Below are 15865 nucleotides of genomic sequence, written 5' to 3'. Positions count from 1 at the left end.
TCATCTTCAGCACATAGTCAATAGAGATTTAAAAGTATTTTTGAGTTACCTCTAGAAAGAATACAACTAAACATAACTTAACATTATATACAGTGTTTCGTTTGCATGTAATGTCATATCTCTAGCATAGATTACAAGTAGCATAAATGATTTTTTCATAATGTAAATAGCATGCATCCCTCCACTTAAACAAAAATTAATTATATTATGCTAAGAATAACTTCTTATATATATTAAAAGTATATCACATTGGATATGTTTCTAATATGTTGAAACGTCAACTTAAATTTGACAATGCTTTTCAATGTGCCATTGAGAGACCCCAACTAAAACAAGAGGTCTTATAACACAACTCAATACATTATACACACAGAGTTAAGAAATCCATCTTAAAACACTTATAATCCTAAATATAAGGTGAGCTATTAAAACAGTTAAATTGTTTATTTCAAAATTCGACATGCAGGAAAGTTACTACTTCAAACAAATCCTTGAACACATTCATTAGAAAAGAATGTCAAGTTCTTCTACTTGGTCTTACATTTAACCCCTGCAAGACTGTGATAGAAACAAATATTCTCAGAATAACTATCAAAAAGAGAATTTCTCAAGTATCCATCCCCTTTACTTCAATTTTCCCAAAAGTTACATTCTGTTCTCATTATTAAAGCAGATCAGAAGTTAGTAATAAGTCCAGAAAGTTTTTCTTAGGGATTCACAACCTTCTCAACTTTTTCTCCCAGAGCATCCCACCATCATGTTCTTGTATCATAGCTCACTCAGTTCATTCAAGTCCAATAATTAGTTTTACTATACAATGGAAGCAAAATCTTGGGGAGTGTATTATACACAACCTAGATAAATTATGGAGGACCTATCACATTATTCCACTGCCCTGACACAGATTTGAAAGTATGATTTAGTCACTTCCTTTTCTGCCTTTTCATTCTCCTCTGAAGCAGTAAACCCTTAAAACTTTACTCATCCATTTATAGACACACACACACACACACACACACACACACACACACACACTTGATTTGATTTGATATTTGTACTTTGTCCACAGAAATTCCATACTTGCTCATTTATCCAATTACGACAAACTACATACTGCTCCAAGTGTCAATATTAACCAGACACCATGGGTTCTCTTCAGCTTAATTTTTCCTTCTTTCTTTCTTTCTTTCTTTCTTTCTTTCTTCTGTTTTCCTTATAACAGCCTTAGTGATTGGAAGACTTAATTATTCTTTACACATCACCTACTTTCAGCATCAGCAGCTCAAGTAGGTAAGTCATAAGTCTACCAAATAGGTAAACACATAAAGCACTCATTAAATACACATATCATACCGTAATATTTTTTATTTGGAGCATTTATTAAAATCACATATGTATGCAATTTTAACAAACCTTATACTAGTGTGGAGGTCTCATCAAACTACTTTTATAAGGAGGAGGTTTTGTAAAAACATTTCCGACATATTTTCAACTCAATGATGCAACATAAACAATTCAACTTCTATAGAACTATGTAGTGTACATGAATCAATGAACAAATAGTAAAGACTTCTGTCAGGAGTTTAGGACAGAAGAGAAGTAATGGCTTTAACAAAAAGAAAAATCCTTACCCATGAGGTATCTATTAAGTGAATACTGCTATAGAATGATAACTCAGAATAAAATATTTCCCATAGTAACAACTGAAAAAAATACATCATTTTTCTACACAGGACACTTCCTTCCTTAAAGAGCTTTGCTAAGGAACAAATATGTCTCTAAAATATGAATTGAGTCATTAATAGTACATTTTGACAATTCTTCATAAAAAAAGTTCTTTCCAAATCCAAGTGGCAAAGGCAAGAACAAATTATCACTAAATTCTTACATTCAAGACTAATGCCAAGTTAAAAGAATGATGCTAAATTAAGATATATGCTATTTAAAACCAGAGACTTAGAATAATTTTGTTCAGCCCATACAGTAGTAATCTGAAATAAATTCTTCTAAGAATACTAAGATTGAACGTAAAATTTAGTGCATGATGAATATCATTCTGTACTCCGGGAAGAAGTATCAAATTCTCTCAGAACACTATAACTCATTGTTATAATCAATTATTCAAGTATAATTCTCCATGGCTTTTATATTATTAAAGTCTACAGGAACACATCTTTTCCACAAAGACTACATTACACAAATACTACTACTGTGACCAAAAATATGCCTTACAAATAGTACAATAATGGAACAATTTACATTATTCATTCAAATGGATGAAATCTTTCAGAAAAATTATAAAGTTGCCTCCCATATCCATATGGAAAACAGAACTCTTCATGCAAATAAATGTTATCAACATTAATTTACTCAGAATATTTACAGCAACATAAAATAGTTATATTCTTGATTAAATATTTATAGACTGAAAGGACAAATGTCAGTCTTCACTGGAATAAAAATCATGGAGAAAGAATACGGATTCCTTCTGAGTAAGGAAAAGAGAAACAGAACTGAGAGACTTGAGTCTGGAAACTCATTTGTAAATTCATTACATTATAAACTTCAAGATTCAGTCATTTTCAAGATTCTGTGTCTTATGACTGTATTTTTTTAAATAACTGGAAAATCATTGAAGAATCAATATCCTTCAGATTCAACACATGCTTGTGTTTCATTCATCACAAAATACTCAATGAATTACTAGTAAAACTTGTGGGAATATAGATTATATGTGATGTGAATGACTGATTTCCTGTTACAATATATTTTACTGAATGCATTACACATATTAAAAAAAGCACCTGCCAGCATTCCATTTTCTTTTCTCTATTGTCAAAGGCTTAACTAGTCTTTATTTTTTTTTTAAATAAAAGGTGATCTTACCCAGAGGTGAGATCATCTAGGTATGTTCATACAGAAGATAATATGCATATTTTATACTAAATATTAAATTATAAAAATTCATAAAAAAGAGACACTAGTAAGAACATTAAAAATTGAAACCTATAAAACTCTTCAAAAATTATTTCCTTATAAAGCTTTCTAATATGAAATATTATAAATATATTCTAAATAGTCAAATATATTATTTATAATTATTTTATATTTTTAATTGTTCTTACAAGTATTATAAATGATTATGAACTTAAAATTAATGTGAGCAAATTCAATTGCACCTTCTCCAGCAAATAAATTACGCATCATTTCCCTGCTCAGTAGCTACTGCCACACTGGCAAGATATGATCAACCGTTAGTAAGACTCCTTGAAAGTCCATTGTTAATCATAATGCTATGTCTTCTTCTACTACCTATTTCTAAAAAGAAACTATTCTATATCTTCACTTCTACTGAAACTATTGGATGTACTTCACTATATGTAACTCAAATTGTTAGAAAAGAAAAAGTTGGTGTGCCTGGGTAGCTCAGTTGGTTAAGCATCTGACTCTTGATTTCAGCTCAGGTCATAATCTCACAACTTGTGAGACTGAGCCCTGCAATGATCTGTCAGTGCAGAGACTGCTTGGGATTCTCTCTCTCCCTCTCTCTGCCCCTCTCTTACTCTCAAAATAAATAAATAAACTTTAAAAAAAAAAAAAAAAGAAAAGAAAAACTACTCAACCTCAAATCAGTTCTTAGTTACAATTCTTTTGAAAAAAGTCACACCAACCATGAAGTTTTGAATTATGCTTAGCAATGAAAACCAAATACTCACAAAGAAGGATCTTGTACGAGATCTTTGAGATTTATCCCACTGCGATCTTCTGCAAGATTCCTGAAGCAACTATCACTCACTAAACAAGAGAGGGAGAGAGAAAAAGAAAATTAATTTTTGTTTACATTTTATTTCAATTACTACTGACAAAATGGTATTTTAAATTAAAACTGGCTCTCTGGATGGCATTTTTCCAAACAGTAATGTTGATCAATTTCTGGACCTAGCAGATTTTGCAACAAATATTAATATTCAATAACAAACCAATAATCTAAGCATACAAACTTTATATAAATACAACACATACAGCCAGGGCCACTCTGGAAAACAGTATGGAGATTCCTCAAAAAATTAAACATAGAATTACCTTATGACCCAGCAATTACACTACTAGGTATTTATCCAAAGAATACAAAAGTGCTGATTCAAGGGGCATATGCACCTCAACGTTTATAGAAGCACTATCAACAATAGCCAAATTATGGAAAGAACCCAAATGTCAATCAACTAACAAATGGATAAAGATATTTTATATATATGTGGGTGTATACACACACACACACACACACACACACACACACACATGAAATATTACTGAGCAATCAAAGAAAATGAAATCTTGCTATTTGCAATAACATGGATTGAACTAGAGTATATATTGAGTGGAATAAGTCAGAGAAAGATAAATATCATATGATTTCACTCATGTGGAATATAAGAAACAAAACAGATGAACAAAGAAGGGAAGGAAAAATAAGATAAAAACAGAGAGGTAGGCAAATCATAAGAAACTCTTAAATACAGAGAACAAACTGAGGGTTGCTGGTGGGGTGTTAGGTGGGGGGATGGGCTAAATGGATGATGGGCAATAAAGAGGGCACTTGTTGAGATGAGCACTGGGTGTTCTATGTAAGTGATGAATCACTAAATTCTACTCCAGAAATCATTATTACACTGTATTTTAACTAACTGGGGTTTAAATAAAATTTAAAAATTAAACTAATAAAAAAAATACAACACAGAAAAGACTAAACACATAGGTCTAAATTTTGTTCTTACTTTTATAAGACTAAATTACCAGCATATAGTGGCAAATCACTGATTCCACAACAACTAGGGGAAAAAAAAGGTAAGTTGTCCCTCCAAGTTATATTTTTAAAGATATTAGACAACAATGTGAGCTAATAAGGATAATGAGGAGAAAAGTGGTATCACTTCTTAGGTGAGTCAAGCTTCCTAATTATTTTCATTTCTAGGAGGATTTGCCACTTATAACCTAAGAGTCAGAAAGAGGAACACTACTAGGGAAAAGAGAAACCAGCATAGTTCTTGATGGTTCACAGGCTGGCATGACAGACTGAAATCCATTGGAACTCTAAAACATAGACAGTTTTCTGCTGGAGATTTGCTGAGGGCCAGGACTGCACAAGATGACTTGGAATGAGGAGGAAAAAAATGGGTCAGAGGGCAAATAATGTTTTCTATAGTACTGTGGTGATTAGGAGTCAAAGTCATATTACAGTAGGTGGAGCCTACCACTTTCAGTGTAGAACTTCAGATCTCCCCTAAGAATAATTTACTCTCAACCACAAGCAAGGTGGGAGGTGGGAAGTGGGGAGGGGGTGAAAAGGGGACAGAACTCAAAAGATAAAGTAAAATTTCTCATAATTTCACAGTACTTAAGTACAAAGTCACATCGGAAATATGGCACACAACAGGTTTTGCCCTTAAAGACATTTAAAACCCGAGGTAGACTAAGTATATATCTAAAGTTTTCACTCTATCCATCTCAATTTGAAGTTGAGTTAAAGTGACTGGCACTTAACACTAAATAACATTTACGTTAATTTCTATGATCTTATAATAAATAGTATTTGGTATATTACAGAAATTACAAAATGTGACCAATAACAAAAAGAAAAAATTATATGTGTGTGTGTGTGTGTCTGTGTGTGTGTGTGTGTCTATAGTGACACACAGATGATACAGAATCAGAAGATAAGGACTTTACAAAAACTTAAACTTTCAAAAAACCTATTTAACAGAAGTTGAAGATACAGAAAAATATTCACACTTGATGAAAGAAGTAAAATTTCAGCAAAGAATTAAAATCTATGAAAAAGAATCAAATAGTAATTTTAGAATTGAAAAACACAATATCTGAAATTAAGAAATCAGTGGTTGAGCTGACTTAACACAGAAAACACGGGATTTGTGAACATGAAGAGATCAGTAGAAAATATCCAAACAGAAGCAATGGGGGGAGGGGAAAGGTGAAAAGATCAGAGGAAAAAAAAACATGTGGAAATCAAACAGCCCAATGTAATTGTAGTTGAGTATATGACTCCAGCTTTGGTTGAGAGAATGGGGCAAAGCAATATTTTCAGATAACAGCTGAGAATATTCCAAAACTGATACAACACACTAATTCACTGACTCAGGAGGAACATCAAACCCCACATTGGAAAAAGTAAAATAACACAACACCCAGCAGTCAAACTACTGAAAATAAAAGATGGTAAGAAATCTTAAAAAAAGCCAGGAGGAGAGAAAGGACACATCACTTTCAAAGGAAAAAACAATAAACCTTACAGCTGATTATTCAACATAAACTATGGAATCCAGAAGACAATGGAAAGATATTAATAACCTGATGGAAAACTGGAAATCTAAAAGTATATACCTTGATAAAATATCCATCCCCAAATTAAAGGCAAAATAAAACTTTATTTATATTTTTGTATTTGTAGCATAAATATTAAGTATTGATTATTTTCTATTTCAATTTAACAATTTTATTATATATAACTTAGTCATTTCTAACCTACAGAAGGATCAAAGATAATATGACATTCGCCTGATTCCTTTCAAAGATTCAGTACCTAATATTTTATTTGGATTTTATATTCCCTTTTTTATAAGTCCCTGAAAATTATACATCTGTATCTCTCTCTGAATTTAATGATAATACCTATAAACAATGATGCTTTAAAAATATTTGAAGTTGAATAAAGTTTGGATTTTTTTATTAAATCCAAAAAGATATTCCCCACTTTTTTTTTCTGCCACGAGTGAAATGATTTTCATTAATATATAATTTTCATTCCATATTTAACAGACACTGATCTCAACCTGTTGATTTACAAATTTCCTTTTTGTAATTTTAATACAAATGCTCTTTATTACACCATTGCCTGAATAGGGCCAAAGGAAAAAGATAAAATGTTGACACAGTGTAAAGAAAGTGGTTTCCTGCTGAGCTGAACTAAAATTGAAGCCATAATACATCATAAAATTTGTTCTCATAAAGTTTCTTGCCTAATTTGGCAAATATGAGAGCTTATTTATAAACTTCAAGAGTCTGAAAATTTTGGAGGCTTAATTAAAATGGAATAAACCTTTGCTCCTTTAAAGGCTTGCTAGTCAGCTACCTGTGAAATGAGTTTTGCTAAAGAAGGGACTTTTCTAAAATTCATGTCCCATCCAAATTTTAAGTTAAAAACAGAGGAAGAAACCTAAAATGGTCTGTTAACAAAAATTCTAAAACTTTAGGTGCCTAACAACGTATATCATATTTAAAGTTTTATTTTTTACCAACACAACAAATTTTGTTTTTTTAATTGTAAATAAGAATATAGTACTTTTTAAGAAGAAAATGAACATGATTTTTTTGTATGTAAACACATTAAAATCAATCATTTTGGATCACCATAATTTATTCTTTCTTTTCCCACAGTATATGATTACAGGAACTACTACACTCTTCATTCCACAGACTAATAAAATGTTTTCAACATGTCACCACAAATATCAGATAAAATGGAAGAAATTATAACAGAAACGTGGTCAAACTTTATGGTACTAACATGAAAATTATAAACTTGAACTTCAATCTGTTTTAAATTGATATAATAATTAACTTGGAAGGACACAAAGAAAAATTAGAAATACTCGTAAAATTGGAGCGCCTGGGAAATCAACTCTTGATTTTGGCTCAGGTCATGATCTTGCAGTTCTAGCTCCGCATTGGGCTCTGTGCTGTCAGTGCAGATTCTGCTTGGGATTCTCTGTCTTCCTCTCTCTCTCTGTCCCTCCTCTGCTCACTCACACTCTCTCTCTCTCTCTCAAAATAAACATTTTTTTTAAAGAAAGAAATATTTGTAAAATGGACTCTAGCAGAGTTCTTGTCCAATCATATGCACTTTTCCCTGAAAATGTTAAACTTTTGGATCTATAATCAAGAAAATAATTGGTACTTGTTATATGTTAACAATTTCATATTTATCATTTCACTTAATCTTCTTTATCATCCAGTGATAAGCCTATCTGTGTTACTATTTTACAGATGAAGATAGTGAAGCATGGGGAGATTAAACATCCTATCAATCATATAGCTAATAAATAGAAGTACTGGGAAAATCTAGATGCTGTAACTCTAGACCTTCTACTCTTAACCACTATACCATATAGAGACCATAGTTCTTGTCAATCATTCACATATTCTGGATTCTCCTACATTTCCATAACTTCAAAACACATAAAAGTTATACAACTAAAATTCATTATAAGACACTAAATTTCAACTCAAAGCATTATTAAAGAATTACGGCTTTTAAAGTAGAATAAAACACTACGGATCATCTAGTTAAGTGGTTAGTTAACCATGCGTCATTATCTCATGGGTTTTATGGAGGTATCTCAGATCAATGACATCCATTTCCACTTTAAGCTAAAGAGCTGTATTTATATTTGAAAAAAATACTGAAGAAATTTTTATAGAGGCTGAAACACATATACATACACACACCTCAGAAGAGTATTAGTTCTACTCATCAGTATTTTATAGGTGAGAATCACAGTTTGCCTACGGTCAGCAAGAGTCAGCATTCAAACTCAGTATATACTTAGAAATATTTACGAAATGGATCCTAACGAGGTTCTCGGCTAATTATAAATACGTTATTTTTGTATATAGTCATTTTTTTTTATGATTTACAATCAAAGTAATAGTTGACATTATGTGCTGAACACTTCATGTTCATTTTCCTACTTACAAGTATTATGTATAATCAATATGATCTTTGATAAAATCTTTATAATGTATTTTCTCAGTCCTACTATTATGGATTATTCCATCTGATTACTAGAAGCTATAGTGTGAAAGATCTAGTCATTTCTTTCTTTCAGGATGACATTTATATTCTATCTTGTTCTGGTCAGGAAGAATTTTCCTATAACAAAAGTATTTCTATCACCAAAAATTCTTGTTTAAAATACAGCTTGGTAAGAATTCAGTATTTATTTAACCTACTGTATTGTCCATATTTAAGAACGTGAAAATAAGGTACAACTTGATAATTGCTAAGTTGACAGTAAAAACAGATCCAATTTAAAACTCATTCATTCCATAGTTTCAAAATACCCAAGTGAAATAAAATCCCAAAGAAATGGTTCTGTGAAAACAACTGAAAATTAAAATAAAATGTAAGTTTATACTATCTAGAGATTCTAATTAATTTATTCAAAGTTAGACTGAACAAATTCAACAATAGTTTACAATCACAGAATAAGATAAAGATATTGATATAAGTGCTTCAAAAAATAAATACTTGAGTATCAAAAACTTAAGATCTGGTTCTTGGAAACACCACATACCTTTCTAAAAATTGTCCCCTTCTATGATCATAGTGTGAAAGTTAAATGTTTAGTGGAAAATGTCAATATGTTATGATTTTAAAATACCACCAAAAATTCAGCATGTTACTTGTTTATTCTAAACATATGTAATTAACAGCTGACATAAGAAAAATGAGACTGATTGCATAAATCTTAGTCACATTTTTCTTTTTTTTTTAATTTTTTTAACGTTTATTTATTTTTGAGAGAGAGAGACAGACAGACAGAGCGTGAGTGGGAGAGGGGCAGAGCGAGAGGGAGACACAGAATTTGAAGCAGGCTCCAGGCTCTGAGCTGTCAGCACAGAGCCTGACATGGGTCTCAAACCCACGAACCGTGAGATCATGACCTGACCTGAAGCTGAACTCCAGCACTTAACCAACTGAGCCACCCAGATGCCCCATATTTTTCAAGATAAATCTATTTTGTTTTAGTTATTAAGGTGAAATTCGTATAATACAAAATTAACTATTTATTTTTTTCAAAATTATCCATTTTAAAGTGTAACGTTCAGTGACATTTAGTACATTCACAATGTTTTGCAACCACTACCTCTATTTCCAAAATCATTTTCATCATCCTAAGAGAAAACCTGCTACCCATTAAGCAGCAAGTCCCTATTCCTCCCTTCCCCTAATCCCTGGCAACCACCAATCTACTTTCTATCCCTGTGGATTTAATTATTCTGGATATTTCATACAAATGGAAGCATATATGATTTTTTTGTGTCTAGATTATTTCACGTAGCATAATATTTTCAAGCTTCATCTATGCTGTAGCATGTTGCATTACTTCATTCCTCTGAATAGTTAGATAATATTCCATTGGCTAGATAATATTCCACCTACTTCCATGGTATGTAAGTACCACTTTTGTCTATCCAGTCACCCTTTTGGCCATTTGGGCTGATTCCACTTTTTGGCTATTGTGAATAGTGCTGAATGAGCATGTATGTACAAGTACTTATTTTGCACTTGTTTTCAATTTTGGGGGGTATATACCAAGAAACTGAATTGCTGATCATATGATAATTTCATGTTTAATTTGTTTGAGGAACTATAAAACTGTTTTCCAAAGCATTTGCACTATTTTACATTCCACCAGCAATGTAAGAGGATCCCATTTCACCACCAGCCATTACGGTCATTTTAACTCAGTCATAATAGTGGGGTGTAAAGTATCATCTCATTGTGGTTGTGATTACATTTTCCTAATGATAAATGGTGTTGAGCATCTTTCCATGTGCTAATGGCTATTTGTATATCTTCTTGGGAAAAATGTCTATTCAAGCCCTTTGTATACTTTTTAATCCAGTGGTTGATCTTTCTGTTGTTGACTTGTAAGATGTATTTATATAGTCTGGATACTAGACCCTTATCACACGTATGATTTGCAAGTTTTTTATCCCATTCTGTGGGTTGTCATTATGTCCTCTTGATAGTGTCCTTGAATGTACAAAAGTTTTTAATTTTGATGAATTTCAATTTGTCTATTTTTTATTTGGTGTCATATTTAAGAAACCATTACCAAATCCACGATCATGGTTAATTTCCCATATGCTTTCTTGTTAAGTATTTTATAGTTTCAACTCTTTAGGTCTTTTATCCATTTTGGGCTAATGTTTGTACATTGTGTGAGGGTAAGAGTCTGACTTCTTTCTTTGACAAACAAGTGTTTACCTAGTTGTTCAAGCACCATTTGTTCAAGAGGCAGTTCTTTCCCTATTGAATGATATTGGCTCTCTTTGAAAAATCAATTACCTATACACATATGGGCTATTCTGGAGTACATCATATTTTCTTGATCTATTTGTCTACTCTTATGCCAATATCACACTCTTCTGATTACTATGGTTTGTAGTGAGTTATTAAATTGGGAGCTGTGAGTTCCCCAACTTTGTTTTTTCTTTTTCAAGATATTTTTGGTGACTCATAATTCCTTTCAATTCTATATGAATATTAGTATTCTGATCCATATTTTACACCAAATTCTGATCCTTATTTTAAGCAGACTCATTTCAAAACAGATTTTCCTATAACCAATTATCTATCCTCAGACACTACTTTAAATTTTCTTCCATGCCTAAGTCCTATGATTTCCTACCCACTAAAATTTCCCTGAATTCTTCTTAAAAAAAAAAAAAAAGGTAAACTAAGCACAAAGTACTATTACCAAACAAACTGAATGATGTAAATGAACAACAAACTACAATAAATAATAGTGATTGAATTTTGGTAATTTTCTTAATGTATTCAACCCAAAATTATAAGCCAAAACAATGCTTTTTTGTAAAAGATATTATACTATAATCATTTCACAACTATCATTTCTTTAATTTTAAATAATTTTGGGGCACCTGGGTGGCTCAGTCGGTTAAGCATCTGACTTCGGCTCAAGTCATGATTTCACGGTTGGTGGGTTCAAGCCCCAGGGTCAGGGTCTGTGCTGACAGCTCAAAGCCTGGAGCCTGTTTCCGATTCTGTGTTTTCCTCTCTCCCTGCCCTCCCCCACCCCCATGCTTGTGCTCTATCTCTCTCTCAAAAATAAATAAACACTGGGAGAGGGACCAACATGGTGGAGAAGTAGGGCGATCGGTACTTCCCACGTCTCTCAAACAAAGAAGGGCTGAAGCCAAAGGACTTTGAACCCAGAGTCTGAGAGGAAAAGACACTGAGTCTACCAGGGAGAAACTGGGACAACTTGATGGGCCATAGGTGGGTGGTTGCGAACTGGGGAAGATAAAATGGGCAGCATAGACATGGAGGGGAGGAATCCCCTTCTGCAGAGAAACAAAGGGAAGAGAAAGCAGCTGGGAAAGTGTAGGCCTATATCTGGACAACAGAAAAAAACCTCGGACCAGGACGGAGAGGGGTCCCATCTCTAACTTCAGGTTAGAGGATTTCTAACTGCAGATCCCATTGTCGAACTGGGGCAAGCTGTCCTGTGCACACCTGGGGAGGAGGGGACCAACCTCTGGGTTTGGCGCTAGATCAGGGGCGCAGTCCACAGCAGGAACTGGTCCCCTCCCCTGAAGTACTGTGGCACAGGACAAAACCAGCAGGGACTACATATCAGGAGGTGCTTCCCAAGTAGCCGGACTCATGGAGCGGGAGTTAAGGAGTCGGCGGAGTGAGACAGCTTCATCTGCGCCAGGACACAGTGAGGATGGCTCCAAAGGAGTGCTCTGGCTCACCGGGTAATGGAGAAGTGACTGGGGGGTGGCCATTTTCCTCCTCACCACCACCAAGGTGGGGCCTCAGGGATTGGTCCATGGGACCCACACTGGAGGCGAGACCAGCATATACCAAACCACGCCCCTCAGTCCTGGGTAACTGCATGTCTTCTGGAGCGGGATAGACAATGCCAAAACAGACCCCTCCTGCAGACCAGCGCTGATGAATTGCCTGGATTAATTCTAGGACAATTCTTGTTATATAGATATATTGTCCATTCCATTTTGCTTCTTAACTCTCCCTCCACTAGGCTGGTTACTCTGGTTATTGGTTTGTTTGAACAGACACATTTAATCCATTCTCTTGATACATGCTCTACACCTCCTTCTTTATATTCCTTTCTCTCTCTCTTTGGAATAATCAAGCAGTATAGTTTCTCTAAGTAACTTTACCTAAATTTCTTTTTCCCTTCCTTATTTTCCTTTCTCTCTCTCTCTCTCTCTCTCTCTCTCTCTCTCTCTCTCTCTCGATTAAGCCTTTTAGTCTCTCTGCCTGGTCAATGTTTATTTTTTCTTTTTCTCCACCCCTGTCATTTCTCTTTGTATGTGCTCTTCCATCAGCACCACATCCACCCTGTTCTTTGCTTCTAGCTGGTGTCTCTGACTTTTTTGCTTTTGGATTGTTTTTAGCTTTTAGTTTTTTTGTTTTTGTTTGTTTTATTTGTTTGTGTGTTTGCATGTTTTTGTTTCCTGTTTGTCTGTTTTCCTTTCCAGAGCTACTTCAAGGAACAAATCAAAGCACACCCGGTGGAAGGTCCAAAACATAACTATGAGTAGGGAAATAAAAGAACCAAAGTCACAATGACAGCAAATAACACTCTCCAAAAAACACCTCCTGAAGGGCCAGGCCATGGACAGTATATGAGCCCCCTTTATAAATATAGCAGTGCTCACAGGTGCAGAGCACATAACAAGCTTTAAATTCAAAACGGACAGAAAGCTAGCCAAAATGATGAAACAGAAGAATTCTCCTCAAAAGAAATATCAGGAAGAAGTAACAGCTAAAGAATTGATCGAAATAGACATAAGCAACATAACTGAACAAGAACTTAGAATAACAGTCATAAAATTAATCACTGGGCTTGAAAAATGCATAGAAGACAGCAGAGAATCTATTGCTACAGACATCAAGGGACTAAAACATAGTTTTGATGAATGTAAAAATGCTATAAATGAGGTGCAAATAAAATGGAGGCAGCCACAGTGTGGACTGAAGAGGCAGAGGAGAAAATAAGTGAATTGGAATATGAAATTATGGAAAAAGGGGAAGCTGAGAAAGATTTAAAAAATCCAGGATCATGAGGGGAGAATTAGAGAACTAAGTGATTCAAGCAAACTGAACAATAACCATATTATAGGATTTCCAGAAGAAGAAGAGAGAGAAAGGGGCTGAAGGTATACTTGAACAAATCATAGCTGAGAACTTTCCCAATCTAGGGAAAGAAACAGTCACTGAAATCCAAGAGGCACAGAGAACTCCCTTCAAACATAACTAGAATCGATATTCTGCATGACATATCATAGTGAAAATGGCAAAATACAAGGATAAAGAGAGAATTCTGAAAGCACCTAGGGAAAAACAGGCCTTAACAAACAAAGGTAGAAACAAAAAAGTAGCAGCAGACCTATCTACTGAAACTTGGCAGGCCAGAAAGGAAAGGCAGGAAATCTTCAATGCAATGAACAGGAAAAATATGCAGCCAAGAATCTTTTAACTGGCAAGCCTGTCATTCGGAATAGAAGGAGAAATGAAGGTTTTCCCAAACAAACAAAAACTGAAGAAATTCATTACCACTAAACCAGCACTACAAGAGATCCCAAAGGGGACTCTGTCAGTGAAATGTTCCAAGGACCACAAAGTACCAGAGACATCACTGCAAGCATGAAACCTACAGATAACACAATGACTCTAAACCCATCTTTCAATAATAACACTGAATATAAATGGACTAAATGTTCCAATCAAAAGACATAGGGTATCACAATGAATAAAAAACAAACAAACAAAAAACCAAGATCCATCTATTTACTGTCTACAGGAGACTCATTTTAGACCTGTGGACACCTTCAGATTGAAAGTGAGGGGATGGAGAACTGGCTATCATGCTACTGGAAGTCAAAAGAAAGCTGGAGTAGCCATACTTATACAAACTAGACTTTAAAGTCTGAACAAGAGATGAAGGAGGGCATTATATGATAATTACAGGGTCTATCCATCAGGAAGAGCTACACAATTATAAATTTCTATGCACTAAATTCGGTAGCACCCAAATATATAAAACAATCACAAACATAAGCAATCTTACTTATAAGAATGTGGTAAGAATGTGGACTTTAATACTCCACTTACAGCAATGGACAAATCATCTAGACAATCAGTAAAGAAACAATGGCCCTGAACAATACATTGGACCAGATGGACTTGACAGATATATTTAGAGATCTACATTCCAAAGCAGCAAAATATACTTTCTTCTTGAGTGCACATGGACCATTCTCCAAGATAGATCACATACTGGGCCACAAAACATCCCCCAATAAATATAACAGAATTGAGATCATACCATACACACTTTCAGATCACAATGCTATGAAACTAGAAATCAACCACAGGAAAAAGTCTGGAAAACCTCCAAAAGCATGGAGGTTAAAGAACACCCTACTAAAGAATGAATGAGGGGCGCCTGGGTGGCGCAGTCGGTTAAGCGTCCGACTTCAGCCAGGTCATGATCTCGCGGTCTGTGAGTTCGAGCCCCGCGTCAGGCTCTGGGCTGATGGCTCGGAGCCTGGAGCCTGTTTCCGATTCTGTGTCTCCCTCTCTCTCTGCCCCTCCCCCGTTCATGCTGTGTCTCTCTCTGTCCCAAAAATAAATAAAACGTTGAAAAAAAAAAAAATTAAAAAAAAAAAAAAAAAGAATGAATGAGTCAACCAGGCAATTAGAGAAAAATTTAAAAATATATGGAAACAAATGAAGATGAAAATACAACAATCCAAACCCTTTGGGATGCAGCAAAGGGAATCCTAAGAGGAAAATACATTACAATCCAGGCCTATCTCAAGAAACAAGAAAAATCCCAAATACAAAATCTAATACCATACCTAAAAGAACTAGAAGTAGAACAGCAAAGACACCCCAAAGCCAGCAGAAGAAGAGAAATAATAAAGATCAGAGCAGAAATGAACAATATAGAATCCAAAAAAAACAGATTAATGAAACCAAGAGTTGGTTTTTTGAAAAAAT

At 34.2% G+C, this 15865-nt stretch overlaps 1 protein-coding gene across 23 annotated transcripts in view; it reads right to left on the bottom strand.

Moving 5' to 3' along the window:
* GPHN (gephyrin) overlaps nucleotides 1-15865 on the bottom strand; it is a 631205-nt gene that overhangs the window by 474807 nt on the left and 140533 nt on the right. For all 23 annotated transcript variants that reach the window (XM_045451302.1, XM_045451293.1, XM_045451291.1 and 20 more), the window contains one exon: nucleotides 3717-3795. In XM_045451302.1, the coding sequence (XP_045307258.1) occupies nucleotides 3717-3795 (79 nt within the window). The remainder of the gene's footprint in view (nucleotides 1-3716; nucleotides 3796-15865) is intronic.

Source organism: Leopardus geoffroyi, chromosome B3, assembly GCF_018350155.1.
Source record: "Leopardus geoffroyi isolate Oge1 chromosome B3, O.geoffroyi_Oge1_pat1.0, whole genome shotgun sequence".
In the NCBI taxonomy this organism is placed as follows: Eukaryota; Metazoa; Chordata; class Mammalia; order Carnivora; family Felidae; genus Leopardus; species Leopardus geoffroyi.
This window is presented reverse-complemented; position numbering and strand designations above follow the sequence as displayed.